Raw genomic sequence first — 18,814 nt, forward strand, 5'->3', positions numbered from 1 at the left:
ATGTGGACAGAAGCAAAAGGATTGCTGGGATATGAACCGATGCATCACGGGGCATTGGGATAGGACCCAGAATGCCCCAAACCCCCTGTCCCCTTCCCACAAGCCACAGCGCCAGAATAGGAAGAGGTGCTCTGTGGGATAGCTGCCCATAATGCATTGCTCCCAATGCCGCTGCAAGTGCCGCAAATGTGGCCACACCAGTGCTCTTGCGGCTATCAGTGTGGACAGACGGCAGCGCTTTCCCTACTGCGCTCTCCAAAGGCGGGTTTAACTCAAAGCCCTCTACATCTGCAAGTGTAGCCGTGCCCTCAGTCTAACCACATCACTCAGGGGGATGGATTTTTCACTCCCTTAAGTGATGTAGTTTTATTGATTACAAGTTGGTAATGTAGACCAAGGCAGGGTGTAACTCATGCAGAACTATCTGTGAGAATCTGCAGAGAACTGGAACAATACCTCTGAGAGGTGTGAACTGCCCCATTCATCTCAATAAGGTTTAACTCAGATGCCCAGTGATCATGATTTAAATGTTTTAAATGATTACCAGTACTTGTTTTATTTCTCATGTCAGAAAAGAGATGAGGGATCATAGATCTGCAAAATTTATTGAATAACATCTCATTTCAGTGCCAAAAGTCTGTGACATTTGAAAGCTATCACAACTTATTTTTCCCCCGGGCAAGAAGGAGTTATGCCGGCCTAAGGAGCCCTGCAGGGCCCTTGGGTATAATCAGTCCCCCCCTGAAGGGGAGCCAGTGGAGCTCAGAGGGATGCATACTCTTAATTTGGACATCAGCACAACCTATTGTGAGTGGCATCTCGTTTTGATGACTCACATGGATAGAACATATTGCTAGAAAAACTGTTTTCTCATTTGGAAGTGATGGGTACAATTGATAAAAGTTTAGTTGTGCTATATTATCATTTAGCATCTGATTAAAGGAACCATCTGTACTTTTAATTTCTGTTAACCCAATTTAGGCTGCAATAATATGAAATCATAATATGTTTCCTACAAAGTAAAAATCAAATATTTTTATTACTCCCTCTTGAGAATAACATTACCCCTTATTCAAAGACTAACACTGTGGCTGCCAGAAAGGGGGAAATAAATAATGTTGTTTTTTTTTTAAAAAAAAACCCTTGAAAGCAAGCTAAAAGAATAATGTTTGAGTCTTAAAATATGCTCATTTTCATGCAAGAATATTTTACACTAATTCCACAAGAAAGCAGTCGAATACTCTTTTATGAATTATACATGAGAAAAATTTCATATTAGAAACCCAAACAGAGTTATCTTAACTTTATTACTAAGACCTGTAAAATTTTATTTTACTCTTTGATGTTATCCAATCTAATGGATGGCATAAAAACCTTATATAAGAGCAATTTCATATTGTTAATGTGGCCTCTCATCACTTAGAGAAATTAATACAAGATTTGCCAATGCAGCTAAACTTTAATGAAGTCACTGGGTTATTTAGAGCAGTAGGCAGCAGTTAGTAAAATGAGAGCCGCACTTCTCTAAATGCCATCCAGGAGGTTTAAAGGGAGACAGTTCAGGTGGGCAGGCTCTTCTTGGCCTATTTTCTCTCCATCTATTTCTTTTCAAGATTATTAATTTTTTATTTGTTTCCTCAAATTAAATGCTTCAGTAATGTCTCCTATATAAATACAAATGGAATGTTATTCACAATCGATGGAAAGTAATTTGATTAAGGAAACTAAAATGGTTGTTGGTAAAGTTTGCAGATGGCATGGAAATTGGTGCAGTTGTGAACAATGATAAGGATTAGGTCAATTGTAGAGCGTGATCTGGATCATTTTATAAACTGGTCTCATTTGAACAGCACATGTTTTAATACAGCTAGATGCAAGGTCTAGGAACAAAGATTATATGTCATAATTTCATAGAGTTTAAGGCCAGAAGGGATCATTAGATCATCTAGTCTGATCTCCTATATATTACAGGCCATTAATTTTCCCCATATATCCCTATACGGAGCCCTATGACTTTAGCTGGACTAAAGCATTTCAGTCCCCAGAAGACTGAACTATTGTGTGCCACAGAAAGAGAACAGGAGAGTGTCAGGTGCCACCAATGCCCAAGGCCCATGCAGGATGTGGGGAGCTGTATTCTGGAAAGCACTCTGAAAAGGACACCAGAGGTTACAGTGAATAATCAACATGAGTTACTGTGGCTAAGAAATCTAACATGGTTTTTGGATGCATAACCAGGGGAATATCAAGTAGGAGTATGGAGAGGGGGTATTACCTCTGCATACAGCATTTCTGAGACCACTGCTGAAATATTGTATCCAGTTCCGGGGTGTGAACTTAAAAAGGCTGTTGAAAAACTGGGAAGGGTTCAGAAAAGAGCTGCAAAAATGATTCAGCGTCTGAAAGATCCACTTTACAATCAAAGATTTAGGAGGGTCAATCTATTTAGCTTATCAAAAAGAAGGTTAAGAGGTAACTTGACCATGGTCTGTAAGTACGTACGTAAGGAGAATATTTCTAATAATAGAGGAGCTCTTTAATCTTACAGACAATGCCTGCCAATATCAAATAGCTGGGCACTGAAGTTAGGCTAATTCAGACCATATATAACGTATAAAACTTTTAACAGTGATGGCAATTAGTCACTGGAATAATTTACCTTGTGGTTGTAGTGGTTTCTCCATGGAAGTCTATAATCAAGATTTATGTCTTTCTAAAAAAATATGCTCTAGCCCAACCTCAAGGTATGGACTTCATATAGGAATTACTGTGTTAGTGGAGGATTATAATGGTTTCCTTTAGGCCTTAAAATCTATGAATCCAGAAACTATTCATCTTCATACTGAGGTGAAGTTGTACAGTGGAGACAGCTGAAGACTGGGGGCCAGGACTCCTGGTTCTGGTCCCATCTTTTCCACTGACCCTTGTGATATTTGGCAAGTCCACTGGTTAATCTGTGTGACTCGGTTAACCCATCTGTAAAACAGTTATAATTATAATATTAGTAATAACACTTGCCTACCTCACAATTGTATTCTGAAGAGTAAACAGTGTTTGTAATACGCTTTGAGGTCCTTGAATGAAAGACACTATATGCAAATGATGGGCCTGATTTTCAGAGGTGCTGAGCACAGAAAACTGCAATTGAAGTTAATAGGAGCAACAAGCACTCAGCATCCCTGAAAATCAGGCTCTGAAATTATTATAATTATCAAGTTTCCAAGGGATTATTACATTCAATAGCAAGGAAAAATAAATGTAAATTATGAAATATATTTTGACAGTGTTCTTTTATTAATTGGGATGAAGGTGATTTCTCTGCCTCCCTCCCTCCCTTGAAGCCTGCTAACAGCAAACGAACGAAAAGCTTAAATTTCTCCAAAAGGATGCCTCTTTAAAAAAATTCTTGTTTAGCATATTAAGTAGGTAAATAAAAAAAATTGATTTTGCGAGAGCAAAACCAAAAGTGATTAAATTAAATATGGCTGGAGAAGAGAACGCTCCCCAAGATCAACAGTGTAAAAAATGCATGTCATTCCCCATCCTAGTGCTTTTCTAAACACTTTTGAAGTATAGTACACAGAATGCTCAACACTTAGGCTTTGTTGCAGCTGACAGCCTGTCGGCTTTAATGAAAATGCTCTCCGTTTAGAAGGTGACAGAAATTACATACATTTTCCTTTTTATTTTTTGTCATCTTTTATGTCTAGCTTTTTTATGGTTTAAAGGAGTTGGTTATAAAAGTGTTACATAAGTATGTAAAATATATTAAGAAAAAGAGGAAGAGAAATGCTTTAACCTTGTAATTATACACAGTCTGCGTTGGTGAGAAATGTATACTGTGTCATAAATCTGACAGGTGGCAATAGCTCCTATTTTTAGTCATGTTTAAAGAGGGTGAGGCAAAAATTCCTCAGTAACGTAGTAAGTAAAGGTTTTATTTAACAACTCCCTTTCTTATATCCGATTGTGAGATCATTTAAAGCGTGTTAATATCAGGTGTACGTTCAAAGAGGCAAGCCCATATACATGGGGCTAAGACTAGAAGAAGATTACATGTACATCAATAACTCTATATTTCAAAATAATTGTGTTTAACACATTACTTGGATAATGATCATTTACAAATTCTTAGCTATGCAGAGACATAATGTGATGTTTCTCTAGCTTTCAGACAGGCTTTTTAAAAAATAAGACCAAATTTGCCTGGCATGTGTACATAGGCGCATGTGAGAACTTTTGGAGGCTGGAGTACGGGAAAGAAGGCTCAACCAACAACATGCAGAGGTGCGAAGGGGCATTGTGGGGTCTGGGAGTGGCTTACGTATCCATTCATATATGTCCCTTAGAACAACAATAGGCAATATACATAGGTCTTAACATAAGATTCCTTTTTCTGTATTGGCAGGAATAATATGCATTAGGTGGGAGATGCTGAGGGAATTCAACTTTTAAACCCAAGTATATGCAAAGACTTTGGCATGTGTGTAACTTTATGCATGAGTAATCCCTCAGTGGCTTAAATTTTGCAGGACTGGGGCTTTACTTAGTAAAGATATTATTGCAATAAGAATCAGTCAATACTGGAGAGGGGGACATGGATTAGCATTCACAATGCACTCCTTGTCAGTACCCAGCCCAAGCCAGGGAAGCTAATGATCCAACCAGCTGACCAAATTTGGTGATGAATCCTGGTCACGTGCCACCTGAGCCACGTTGTGCATATGCTAAGAAGAAGAAATACAGGAGATAGTGATGCAGGGCACTTTTAGGATGTTTGGCCATTTGCACATACAATTACATTATTCTCATACATGGTTGGGTAAATGAGATAATTAAGACCATATCTGTACATTTAAATTACTTAAAATTCATTCTTTTCAAGTGTGATCATTAGGCTTAAGAGTTAGCCCCAACTGAGATTAATGAGGGCAGCTCGCATCTCTTGGAGGGATCATGTCAGCCTGCCTGCAGTCAGAGGAAAACATCTATGTCTTGGTTACATGGTTCACATCATGAGGATTTCTTTGCAAACAAGGAATATAAACTTTTTTAAAAAAAAATAAAAGTCTAGATTCTGCAGACATGTTGGTCGGATACCTCAGAAGTTCTGGATCGGGACTGTGGGCTGGGTTTTTGGCATGACATGGCAAGTGTCCTTTTTAGCACAGATGTTGGAATCTTTACAGAGTAAAATGTATGAAAATGCTGCAAAGAAGTTAGGTGGCCAAATGATGAGAAAGGGGCAGAGGAGAGTGGATTGCATAGTTGTCTGAGTGTGTGTATACGTTGTAAATGCCATGGAAAAGGGAGGGTTACTTAGCATGGTGCAAGGGTGTATAATGAAGAGTAATATGGTGAAACTAAGGAACATAAATTTTTCACTGAATACCAGTGAAACACCATGGAACTGTCTTCCAAAGAACTGATAGAAGCCCCAATCACTGGGGCCATTTAAAAGTAGACTGTACAGATAATTAGAAAATGTAATGTAGAGAGCGAGCATATACCAGCTAGTGAATGCCCTAGATGATCTAATAGATACTTTCAATCCCTAATTTCTGTGTTTTCACCCGTTGCAAGGTTTGACAGTAAAATTTTTCACTGCTGTATGAAGAGTAACATGCACAGCCAAAGAATCCCTGTTTGGCTAAGCACTACTCCTGGAAAGAGCTCGTAGTCACACTAGTAACCTCTTACATAAAAGGAGTGGTGCTGACCATTCTTCTTGAGTTAGTTATGCATTGTTAGATCGACTACACCATTTTCTCCAAACATTGTAATTAAAGATATTCCAATATTTTAAAATACAAATACTGATTTTTTTTCCTTGTGAGATTTACATTGTATATTTTAGCCATAATTGTACTGCTCTGAAATACTGTCTCCCAGGAGGTGGTATCTAACTTCCACTATCCTAAGAAGCCTGTTTTATTTCAAAGTAATCTGGGCTAAAACACAAACCCTGTGCATTTCAGTAATTACAATTTTCAAGACAATGGTCCTTGGATAGTCAAAAAAAAAAAAAGCAGCATCTAAAGGTAAACACTTTATGTTTTAGGTTTGAATATACTCCCAGAGTGCCTCCACAGATATGCTATGGCTGAAAAGCCTTTTCCCCTCGCTCTCCCTATGACATCTGTCCCATGTCTACCACATCTGCTCAGGTTGGACCCTGAGCTCTGCATCCGATCCAAAGTGAGCAGGAGCTCAATATCCTGTATATTTTTGGAGTTCAGTATAATAGTTCAACATCTTTTGCAAAAATGAGAAAAAATAATAGATTCAAAGTTCAGCCTAACTCTGCCTCCACTGAAATAATTGGCAAATATTGCATAGATTTGAAAGGAAGCAGGATCAGGCCAAGCCAGTGTCATATTTGAGGTTATTTTATCATTCAGCACCTAACGTGAGAAAGAAAGGTTGTCTAAGGTTGTTTTAGCACACTGTGCCTTGTTCCAAAGGTTAGTCTGTGCTATGGTTTTAAATGATTTTCTACAAATTCTTTTAGATCACTGCTTAAATGGGATGCCTCAGGTAATTGTCCTCTCCACAAATATCATTTTATTTTGATTCACTGATTCTTAGAAGTGCTTATACCTTGACCCATTTGTGTCTAAATGCCCTTCATATTGTTAATCACAGACAAAGCTGTACGTAAACCCATGTCTGGTTAAAAGGAAGTGTTTCTCACATCCATGTTATTGACTATTGGTTTATAACTTGTCATCCCTGTATATTTTCCACCATAATTCGGGGAGTAGGATATATTTTGCAATATGCATGTACAAATGTTCTCATTGTAAGAGTTATCAAACACCAGGAGAACAATAGTGCACTTAGTGTTGCTATATACTGTTTATCTCTTACTTTTATTAAATGCAGTCATATGTAGGGCTAAAATGCCAGATGGGTCTTCAGAGGAAGTTGGGTGGGTGTTCTTATGAGTGCAAAAACTTGCACTGCATTCAAATTACAATGCTAGTTACAAAATGATAGATAATGTTACCAGAAAAACAATTCTATATATTTTCTTTTTATCCTGTCTCTCTTAATTCCCATTTACTCTAATGGAAAAACTTGGTAAAACCTATTTTTTCCCTGAAAGATTTATTTATTTGTTGACTGATTAATATTCCAGCAATGTCTGGAGGCACCAAACAAGATCAGGTTTCCCTTGTGCTGAGCACTATACATATGCAAAGTAGGATATAGTCCCTGTCCACAAAAGTTTATGATCTAAAGAGGCAAGGTAGACAAAAAGTGGAAGAAAGAGAGGATTATCACCATTTTGTGGATGGGGAATTGAGGCACAGATAGATTAAGTGGTTTGTCCATGCTCATATAGGAAATCTGCGATAGAGCTGAGAATTGAAGTGAGATCACCAGTCTCCTTACCCACAAGACCAAATTTTGTTCATTTTTATTTGACAGTGTTCCCCTCATCAATACAACTAGCTCTTCATCGTCCATGATTCTTATGGTGCACAGGACAACATTGCTTCACCTTGTTTATTTCTCGTCATTGTTGTTCGCATTATCAATTAGACCAACAAAACATGGAGAACAGAGCTTGTTCATTATTCTGTGTTCCCTTTATTGGCTGCCTGCCTGGTTCTGTTAGCACAGCAAATAAATAAATACATAAACAAAAATTATAAAAACTTGTATACAAAGAAGAATGGATTACAAAGAAATGTAAATAAATATATTCACATATTATATGTAGATGCATAGACTTTAAGGCCAGAAGGGACCATCATGATCATCTACTCTGACTTCCTGCACATTGCAGGCCACAGAATCTCACCCACTGACTCTTGCAGTAGGCCCATAACCTCTGGCTGAGTTACTGAAGTCCTCAAATCTTGATGTAGAGACTTCAATTTACAGAGAATCCACCATTTACTCTACTTCAAATCAGCAAGGACCTATGCCCCATGTAACAGAGGAAGGCATAAAAAATCCAGGTTCTCTGCCAATCTGACCTAGGGGAAAATTCCTTCCCATCCCTGAGCATGTGGGCAAGACCTACCAGACATCTGGGAAATAATTTTCCATCGTAACTCAGAACCCTCCTCATCTAGTATCCCACCTCAGTCCGTCGGAGACATTTGCTAGTAGCAGTTGTGGATTGGGCCATATGCCATTGTAGGCGACCGCACCTTACCATCCCCTCCATAAACTAATACCAAATGCAAGTGGTTGTTTATAATATAATATTTTAAAAATTAATTGGAGAAGACTTTCCACCACATTTCAACAATTTTAAGGGACTGTGGGTCAAATGATGGAGCAGAACAAATTCGTCCTGTCCCTTTTTAAAGAGCTACCTCTGCTGGGCTTACTTTCTTCTTGAAATTAGACTTTGCTTCTAAAATTTTAAGAATATTGCTGTTTTTTGTTGTTGTTGTTGTTTGTTTTAAAAACTTTGGTTATTTGAACTTGAAAGCATTTCCCTTTTCTTCTAGTTTATCTGAGCTCTTAATTTAGGCTCAAAGCCCAGGAGTCTCCCATTGCATTAACCCTTCAAGTCATCTGAGGTTAGCTTTGCTGTCTTTGTTTTCTGTTCTGAGGTCACACTTTAAAGAGACGAGTGGCAGGGCCTTCTCGGTGCAGGGTCCCAGTCTTTTTCCAGATATGTCTCCTGCGCTGGAGATGTTTCCAGATCCTGGTGTAAAATCTTTCTATTTTTGCAAGTTTCTCTCTAACCTCATTAGTTTCCCTTTTCCTCACAATCTTATTTGAAAAATTTCTGTTTGTTTTCTGGTGCTTCTGAACAATGAGACCAGTTTGGTTTAATATGGTTTTATTATGCATATCCTCCCAGATAATTATTTTAATGTATATTATTCCCCAGGTAAATTACTAGCATAAAATAATACTCTTTGACATTTAAAGTATTTGGCTCAAATTCTATATTAGCCAATTCCCTCCTATATTTTATTTAAAACACCTCTCTGGTATTCGGTGTTGTAATGATATGAATTAATGATATCTTTCTTTTATATTCATATGTCATACTTTTCATATATGTTCTCATAATTTTATATGAAATCCACCTGAGTTAATTTCAAGATAGGCATTCATGAATGGACACTTTGTAAAATATAAGATTTGCAACACATTATCTCTAGACTCTTATGAGGAAAACGTCTATTTTTTACCTCAGAAGACAAAACAATAATAAAAATCTTCAGGGGTTTTGAACACTGTAAACTCTTGTATCTTTCAGGATCTAGATTTCTCATCACATCCACGGGAGCCTTGTATATTGTAGATGTACAGAATGAAGATGGATTGTATAACTACCGATGTATCACGCGGCACAGATACACTGGAGAAACAAGACAAAGCAACAGTGCAAGACTTTTTGTATCAGGTACTCTGGAATTTCTTAAACTCGGTATACTACATATTTCTCTTTCTATCAGACTGCACTGATAAGGCAGAAACTACTGGTACTAATAATGACTTGTCTAGCAAACTAAATGCACAAATAAGTAGGTAAGACTCTACAGTACTTTCCCTGTAGAAGTGAATCATTATAAATTTAAGTTGCCTTTTCTCTTTTTTTTTCCACTCAATTATGTATTTTCTGTTGTATCATATGTGGAAAATACTGTCCATAATGCTATAATGTAAACTATCCCCTCAAAATATAGAAGCTACAGGTCCAAGGCTACACAGCAATTCCTTCTCAGAACTGGGATAAAAATGCAGGAGTTCCTGGCTCTCAATGAAACTCCACCTTCCTGTATCTTGGTAATTAAATACACATGGCTCTACCATTTGAAAAAAAAGGTAGGGCAGTAAAATTTGTCCAGGGATTTGGTTGAATTATGCAAACAAATGTGCATGTCCAAAAAAGGAAACTATTTTCAAAATTGGACATGCAAGCTGCTTAAAAAAATAAATGCTTCTCCCAATCTTAATACAGGGAACCGTGAGGGAGCTGAGAGTGAGGACAGAAGGCAATGGCTGCTGGGACTGGGATTTAGTGCCACAGCATAGGATTAGAACCCCCACTTACAAACAGAGGCCTCGAAGGGATCTTCTGCGTCACTGAATCCAGTCCCCTGCTATTGCAGGCAACGCTGCCATGTAATCCCTTTCATAAATGTAACAAATTCCATTTTAAAACCATTTAGGTTTCTTGCCCCCATTACTCCTACTGGAAGGCTGTTCCAAAACCTCCCTCCTCTGATGGTTAATGGGTGTATGTGTGTGTGTGTGTGTGTGAATGTCTTTGTACATGTCTGTTTCTGTATCCAAAAATCACACACATCTGCAAAATCAGCTGATTTTGTGCCCCAGACTGTACGTGCACAGCCTCTCCCCGTCCCAGCCCCCCAAGAGGCTAGCCTTCCTATGTGATACATATCGCATGGGTTATAGCTAGGGTTTCTGGGGTTTTTCTTTATTTAATTGATAAACAGTGATAAAACACCCTTATATATCTCATTTAAAAAAAAAGAAAGAAATTTGGTGTTTATCCAATAAACACTAGACATGGTTATTCATATCCAAGGCAGTGGTTCCCAGACTTGTTCCGCCGCTTGTGCAGGGAAAGTCCCTGGCGGGTTGGACCTGTTTCTTTACCTGCCGCGTCTGCAGGGTCAGCCGATTGCGGCTGCCGAACCTGTGGACGCAGTCGGTAAACAAACCGGCCTGGCCCAGCAGGGGCTTTCCCCGCACAAGCGGTGGAACAAGTTTGGGAACCACTGATCTAAGGGTTTGTCTACACAGAGCAGTAATGCAGATTACAGGGGTATGATTTCTAAAGTGCATTAATGTGGTGTGTATTAATTAGTCAGTATAAACCTGGCAGGTGCTCACTAAATATTCTCTGGTGTGCTTTAACATAGTGCTGTCTGAAACAGTGCTACATTAAAGCATGCTAGAGAATATGACAAAGAGATTACTCATTACAAAAATCCCACCACCCCCTGATTTTTGGACAGCCACATAAAACTCAAAAATTGCTAAAAATAAATTCTGAAAAATGAAATTAATAATCTTGAAAAACAAGCCCTAATTATGGCATTGCAGCAATTACCTGTTTTCACTATCAAACAGCTGTTATATGGCCATAGCCCTGCAGATCATTCTGGGTATAGCAATTGTCACAAGCAAACAACTGAAGGACTCATTCTCCTTCCCTGGGATTAATCCTTTATCAGGAAAATCTGGTGATTAAATCCACAAATCCCCACTTCTTGCAGCTTGCCAACTGTGACTGAGATCTTAGGTCACAAAGACTTGCAAAAGTATCAGACCTGCTGTTCCCCTTTCTTCTGTGAATATTTTCTAATGATTGTTCAGCCCCTTTGAAAATATAAATCAGTATGTAAATGCTAAATATTATTTCTTTATACAATCCAGAAGTATTTCACTATTCAAGTCCTGCTATTTGTACTATGTCCCATGTGGTTGAAACACTCACCTGTACTTTTTCCAGCCAGATGAGGAAATATAAGTCCAGCACAATGGTCTGTCTAGTTATCCCAGATATTTGGTCTTAACAGTAAAAGATTATTTCCATCCTTCCCATTCAGCCCTGAAATATATCCCCACTCTCTCATGCAATCAAGCTAAACCTGAACCAGTGGTAATCTATAATCAAGCCATTATCTTGACCAGCAAAGGAGGGTTTTTCCCCAGTTGTTTCCTGGAATAAGGAGGAGAGAGGGCTTTCTGCCTGTTCCATCACTTATGCCTTTTTTGAGTGGCCCAGAGGATATATCCCTGCAAAGAGTTCCCTTTCCTGCCCAATTCCACACACACAGTCATTGTGGGAAGTCTGATACGTCCTAATGTACACTACCTTAACTTCAGCATTTGGGGCTTTTGAAGTGGTGAGTTTTACACCCCTGAAAAGCTAACTTCTGCTCTCATTTACACTCATGCACTCCTGCTGAAATCCCTGGGGTTCTACAGGTGTAACCAAGAGCCGAATCTGGCTTCACGCACAGAAATCCGCCTCCCAATGACTTTGTCTTAACAGGACACACACACAAGATCTACAGCTGAACAGTTTCAGACACAATGTTTTGCCTCAATTTTTCATTGTCCTTGTTCACAGCCGACTGCTGAATCACAATATTTTAAAGAGGTTGCTGCAGTTTGTTTTTCATTAGATATTTGAATTGGGATATAGTGCTTTTTTTTTTTTTTTTTTTTAAGATCAGGTTTGGAAGGGACCTCAGGAGGTCATCTAGTCCTTGAACTCACAACCCTGGGTTTAGCAGGCCAATGCTCAAACCACTGAGCTATCCCTTTCCCCTAAAGGAAGTGCTAAAGGAGTTGGCAGATCTGATTGCACAGCCATTGGACATTATCTTTGAAAACTCATGGTGATCGGGGGAGGTCTCGGACGACTGGAAAAAGGCTAATGTAGTGCCCATCTTTAAAAAAGGGAAGGAGGATCCTGGGAGTTACAGGCCAGTCAGCCTCCCCTCAGTCCCTGGAAAAATCATGGAGCAGCTCCTCAAGGAATCAATTCTGAAGCACTTAGAGGAGAGAAAAGTGATCAGGAACAGTCAGCATGGATTCACGAAGGGCAAATCATGCCTGAGTAATCTAATTGCCTTCTATGATGAGATAACTGGCTCTATGGATGAGTGGAAAGCAGTGAATGTGTTATTCCCTGACTTTAGCATAGCTTTTGACACACAGTCTCCCACAGTATTCTTGCCAGCAAGTTAAAGAAGTATGGGCTGGATGAATGGACTATAAAGTGGATAGAAAGCTGGCTAGATTGTCAGGCTCAACAGGTAGTGATCAATGGCTCCATGTCTAGTTGGCAGCCTGTATCAAGTGTAGTGCCCCAAGGGTCAGTCCTGGGGCCGGTTTTGTTCAATATCTTCATTAATGATCTGGAGGATGGTGTGAATTGCACCCTCAGCAAGTTTGCAGATGACACTAAACTGGGAGGAGAGGTAGATATGCTGGAGGGTAGGGATAGGATACAGAGGGCTCTAGACAAATTATAGGATTGGGCCAAAAGAAATCTGATGAGGTTCAACAAGGACAAGTGCAGAGTCCTGCACTTAGGACGGAAGAATCCCATGCACCGCTACAGACTAGGGACCGAATGGCTCAGCAGCAGTTCTGCAGAAAAGGATCTAGGGGTCACAGTGGACGAGAAGCTGGATATGAGTCAACAGTGTGTCCTTGTTGCCAAGAAGGCCAATGGCATTTTGGGATGTATAAGTAGGGGCATTGCCAATAGATCGAGGGACATGATCGTTCCCCCCTATTCGACATTGCTGAGGCCTCATCTGGAGTACTGTGTCCAGTTTTGGGCCCCACACCACAAGAAGGATGTGGAAAAATTGGAAAGTGTCCAGCGGAGGGCAACAAAAATGATTAGGGGTCTGGAACACATGACTTATGAGGAGAGGCTGAGGGAACTGGTATTGTTTAGTCTGCGGAAGAGAAGAATGAGGGGGGATTTGATAGCTGCTTTCAACTACCTGAAAGGGGGTTCCAAAGAGGATGGCTCTAGACTGTTCTCAGTGGTAGCTGATGACAGAACAAGGAGTAATGGTCTCAAGTTGCAGTGGGGGAGGTTTAGTTTGGATATTAGGAAAAACTTTTTTCACTAGGAGGGTGGTGAAGCACTGGAATGTGTTACCTAGGGAGGTGGTGGACTCTCCTTCCTTAGAAGTTTTTAAGGTCAGGCTTGACAAAGCCCTGGCTGGGATGATTTAGTTGGGGATTGGTCCTGCTCTGAGCAGGGGGTTGGACCAGATGACCTCCTGAGGTTCCTTCCAACCCTGATATTCTATGCTTTCCTGTTTATTTTATTGGAGGTGATTACAAATAGAGAAATGGGTTTCCTTTCCTCTTTTCCTTTCTGTTTTTAACTGAAAAATGGTAGGAATCTATTTGAGGACTAGTCTATGAGAAAATATGGCTATTGAAGAGATACCTGAATACATTAGAACAGAATGCAAGAAAGAAGGGTCACTTTAGTTTTATTTTGTGCATCCCAAAATGGATCTGTGTTACCTATATCTGTATTATCTTCTCCACCACACATGCTTTGTAAACCAGTGCATGTGCCACAGGGAATAACTGTTCCATGAAGCAAGCACATGCATGTTGGACTCTGGTATTTTAGACATCTTTTTTTTCTTCATCCACTTCTTTAGTTCCCTGTATCTGAATAGGTGATCCTTGTTGTGTTCCAAGGTCTGAATGCCACTTCATAGATTTGCACTTTAGGGGATTGCAAACTGTACCACTTAGACCTGTCAAACACTTTGAAACTGAAAACATCTATTCAAAAGCCTCCTGCCCCTGGAAGCTTTTGAATAGTGTTGCACAAAAGTGGCAACCACACCAAACAAACAAAAAAGTGGAATTTCCTATAAAATGTGTAGCCATTTTATATGCAACTTGTAGAGGAGGGATGCAAACGCTTTTTAAAAAAATATATTCAGATCTGCCTAAGTGGTGTTTGGGATTCAGCTGGAGCCAGTAGAGGTTGTGATGTCATCTGGGTCCCTCTCTCTAGCCCAGTATGGTCAGGACCTCTCTCAGGATTAGGATTACAAAGGCCCAGGAGATAGAGAGACTGTCAGCCGCGGTGATGAAACTTGCTCTAGTAGCCAATTTTTCTTCCAAAATTCTCTTTTTTTAAGGACCTGCAAACAGAGGGATGGATGGAATAGCCTGTCCCCTCATTATTTTGTCAACAATTAGGCGTAGTTTCCGAAACACCAATTATGGTTCACTGATTTCTTGTTCCATACTTTTCTTGTTTACCAAATATGATTTAGCACAGTGCTTGAGTAATATCAGTCGGCCTTTTAAAAATATTCAGTCTTTGTCTCCTTTTCGTACCCTTTTCCATACACATTTGTTGTTATGGGTTATTGTGACGTCTCATGAACATACACTCACTTTTTAAAATTGGGCTCACAATCAGGGTACATTTGCAGGCCCAATTATCACAACAGGATATCCAAACCTCATCAGTTTCAGTGAAACTTGGGCATCTAGTTCCCTTAGGTAGCTTTGCCAATCACAGCCAGGATGTATTTTAAAAGTCACTTCCAAGTTTTAAACAAGTTATAAAATCAGTTTTAAAAAAATTAAACAAACTGACTTAAGGTGGCCAGGATGTTATGATCTTCTCACTGCATCACTGATTCTAAGCCCTGGTCTACACTAGAAGTTGAGGTCGAATTTAGCAGCGTTAAATTGATTTAACCCTGCATCCGTCCACACAATGAAGCCCTTTTTATCGACTTAAAGGGCTCTTAAAATCGATTTCTTTACTCCACCCGCAGCGAGGGGTTTAGTGCTGAAATTGGCCTTGCTGGGTCGAATTTGGGGTACTGTGGATGCAATTCGACGGTATTGGCCACCGGGAGCTATCCCAGAGTGCTCCATTGTGACCGCTCTGGACAGCACTCTCAACTCAGATGCACTGGCCAGGTAGACAGGAACAGGCCCATGAACTTTTGAATCTCATTTCCTGTTTGGCCAGCATGGCGAGCTGCAGGTGAGTGCAGAGCTCATCAGCAGAGGTGAGAGTCCTAGAATTGCAAAAGAGCTCCAGCATGGACTGAATGGGAGGTATGGGATCTGATCGCTGTATGGGGAGAGGAATCCATGCTATCAGAACTCCGTTCCAGTTTTCAAAATGCCAAAACATTTGTCAAAATCTCCCAGGGCATGAAGGACAGAGGCCATAACAGGGACCCGAAGCAGTGCCGCGTGAAACTTAAGGAGCTCAGGCAAGCCTACCAGAAAACCAGAGAGGCAAACGGCCGCTCCGGGTCAAAGCCCCAAACATGCCACTTCTATGATGAGCTGCATGCCATTTTAGGGTGTTCAGCCACCACTACCCCAACCCTGTACTTTGACTCCGTCAATAGAGGGGGAGGCAACACGGAAGCAGGTTTTGGGGATGAGGAAGATGATGATGAAGTTGTAGATAGCTCACAGCAAGCAAGCGGAGAAACCGGTTTTCCCGACAGCCAGGAACTGTTTCTCACCCTGGACCTGGAGCCAGTAACCCCCGAACCCACCCAAGGCTGCGTCGCGGACCCACCAGGCGGAGAAGGGACCTCTGGTGAGTGTACCTTTGTAAATATTATACATGGTTTAAAAGCAAGCGTGTTTAATGATTAATTTGCCTTGACATTCGCGGCCAGTACAGCCACTGGAAAAGTCTGTTAATGTGTCTGGGGATGGAGCGGAAATCCTTCAGGGACATCTCAATAAAGCTCTCCTGGATGTACTCCCAAAGCCTTTGCAAAAGTTTTCTGGGGAGGGCAGCCTGATTCCGTCCTCCATGGTAGGACACTTTACCACGCCAAGCCAGTAGCATGTAGTCGGGAATCATTGTAAAACAAAGCATTGCACCGTATGTTTGCTGGCATTCAAACAACATCCATTCTTTGTCTCTCTGTGTTATCCTCAGGAGAGTGATATCATTCATGGTCACCTGGTTGAAATAGGGTGCTTTTCTTAAGGGGACATTCAGAGGTGCCCATTACTGCTGGGCTGTTTGCCTGTGGCTGAACAGAAATGTTCCCCGCTGTTAGCCATGGAAAGGGGAGTGGTTAGCCATACAGTGGGGGCAAACAAAATGCAACCTTGTAACGAAAGCACATGTGCTATGTATGTAATGTTAACAGCAAGGTTTACCGTGAAAGAGTGTATCCGTTGTTCTATAAAATGTGTCTTTTTAAATACCACTGTCCCTTTTTTTTTCTCCACCAGCTGCATGTGTTTCAAGGATCACAGGATCTTCTCCTTCCCAGAGGTTAGCGAAGATTAGAAGGCGAAAAAAAACGCACTCACGCTGAAATGTTCTCTGACCTCATGCTGTCCTCCCACACTGACAGAGCACAGACAAATGTGTGGAGACAGACAATGTCAAAGTGCAGGAAAGCACAAAATGACCGGGAGGAGAGGTGGCGGGCTGAGGAGAGTAAGTGACGGGCTGAAGAGAGGGCTGAAGCTGATAGGTGGCAGCAGCATGATGAGAGGAGGCAGGATTCAATGCTGAGGCTGGAGGATCAAACTAATACACTCCAGCGTATGGTTGAGCTGCAGGAAAGGCAGCAGGAGCACAGACTGCCGCTACAGCCCCTGTGTAACCAACCGCCCTCCTCCCCAAGTTCCATAGCCTCCTCACCCAGACGCCCAAGAACGCAGTGGGGGGGCCTCCCCCACCCAGCCACTCCACCCCAGAAGATTGCCCAAGCAACAGAAGGCTGACATGCAATAAGTTTTAAAGTGCTGTGTGGCCTTGTCCTTCCCTCCTCCACCACCCCACCTGGTGCTTCCCTCCTCCACCACCCCTCCCGGGCTACCTTGGCAGTTATCCCCCTGTTTGTGTGATGAATTAATAAAGAGTGCATGAATGTGAAGCAACAATGACTTTATTACCTCTGCAAGCAGTGATCGAAGAGGGGAGGGTGGTTAGCTTACAGGGAAGTAGAGTGAACCAAGGGGCGGGGGTTTCATCAAGGAGAAACAAAAAGAACTTTCACACCGTAGCCTGGCCAGTCATGAAACTGGTTTTCAAAGCTTCTCTGATGCGCACCGCGCCCTCCTGTGCTCTTCTAACCACCCTGGTGTCTGGCTGTGCGTAACCAGCAGCCAGGCGATTTGCCTCAACCTCCCACCCCGCCATAAACGTCTCCCCCTTACTCTCACAGATATTGTGGAGCGCACAGCAAGCAGTAATAACAGTGGGAATATTGGTTTCGCTGAGGTCTAAGCGAGTCAGTAAACTGCGCCAGCGCGCCTTTAAACGTCCAAATGCACATTCTACCACCATTCTGCACTTGCTCAGCCTGTAGTTGAACAGCTCCTGACTACAGTCCAGGCTGCCTGTGTATGGCTTCATGAGCCATGGCATTAAGGGGTAGGCTGGGTCCCCAAGGATACATATAGGCATTTCAACGTCCCCAACGGTTATTTTCTGGTCTGGGAATAAAGTCCCTTCGTGCAGCTTTTGAAACAGACCAGAGTTCCTGAAGATGCGAGCATCCTGTACCTTTCCCAGCCATCCCACGTTGATGTTGGTGAAACGTCCCTTGTGATCCACCAGTGCTTGCAGCACTATTGAAAAGTACCCCTTGCGGTTTATGTACTCGGCAGCTTGGTGCTCCCATGCCAAGATAGGGATATGGGTTCCGTCTATGGCCCCACCACAGTTAGGGAATCCCATTGCAGCAAAGCCATCCACTATGACCTGCACATTTCCCAGGGTCACTACCCTTGATATCAGCAGATCTTTGATCGCATTGGCTACTTGCATCACAGCAGCCCCCACAGTAGATTTGCCCACTCCAAATTGATTCTTGACTGACCAGTAGCTGTCTGGTGTTGCAAGCTTCCACAGGGCTATTGCCATTTGCTTCTCAGCTGTGAGGGCTGCTCTCATCTTGGTATTCTGGTGCTTCAGGGCAGGGGAAAGCAAGTCACAAAGTTCCATGAAAGTGCCCTTACACATGCAAAAGTTTCGCAGCCACTGGGAATCATCCCAAACCTGCAACTCTATGCAGTCCCCACCAGTCTGTGCTTGTTTCCCGGGCCCAGAATCGGCATTCCATGGCATGAACCTGCCCCATTAGCACCATGATGCCCACGTTGCCAGGGACCGTGCTTTGAGAGAAGTCTGTGTCCATGCCCTCATCACTCTCGTCACCACGCTAATGTCGCCTACTCACCCGGTTTCGCTTTGCCAGGTTCTGGTGCTGCATATACTGCTGGATAATGCGCGTGGTGTTTAATGTGCTCCTAATTGCCAAAGTGATCTGAGCGGGCTCCATGCTTGCCA

At 41.6% G+C, this 18,814-nt stretch overlaps 1 protein-coding gene across 3 annotated transcripts in view; it reads left to right on the top strand.

Moving 5' to 3' along the window:
* DSCAM (DS cell adhesion molecule) overlaps nt 1-18,814 on the top strand; it is a 645,287-nt gene that overhangs the window by 369,136 nt on the left and 257,337 nt on the right. For all 3 annotated transcript variants that reach the window (XM_048866321.2, XM_048866302.2, XM_075132665.1), the window contains one exon: nt 9,236-9,382. In XM_048866321.2, coding sequence (XP_048722278.1) covers nt 9,236-9,382 — 147 coding nt within the window. The remainder of the gene's footprint in view (nt 1-9,235; nt 9,383-18,814) is intronic.

Source organism: Caretta caretta, chromosome 1 (assembly GCF_965140235.1).
Source record: "Caretta caretta isolate rCarCar2 chromosome 1, rCarCar1.hap1, whole genome shotgun sequence".
In the NCBI taxonomy this organism is placed as follows: domain Eukaryota; kingdom Metazoa; phylum Chordata; order Testudines; family Cheloniidae; genus Caretta; species Caretta caretta.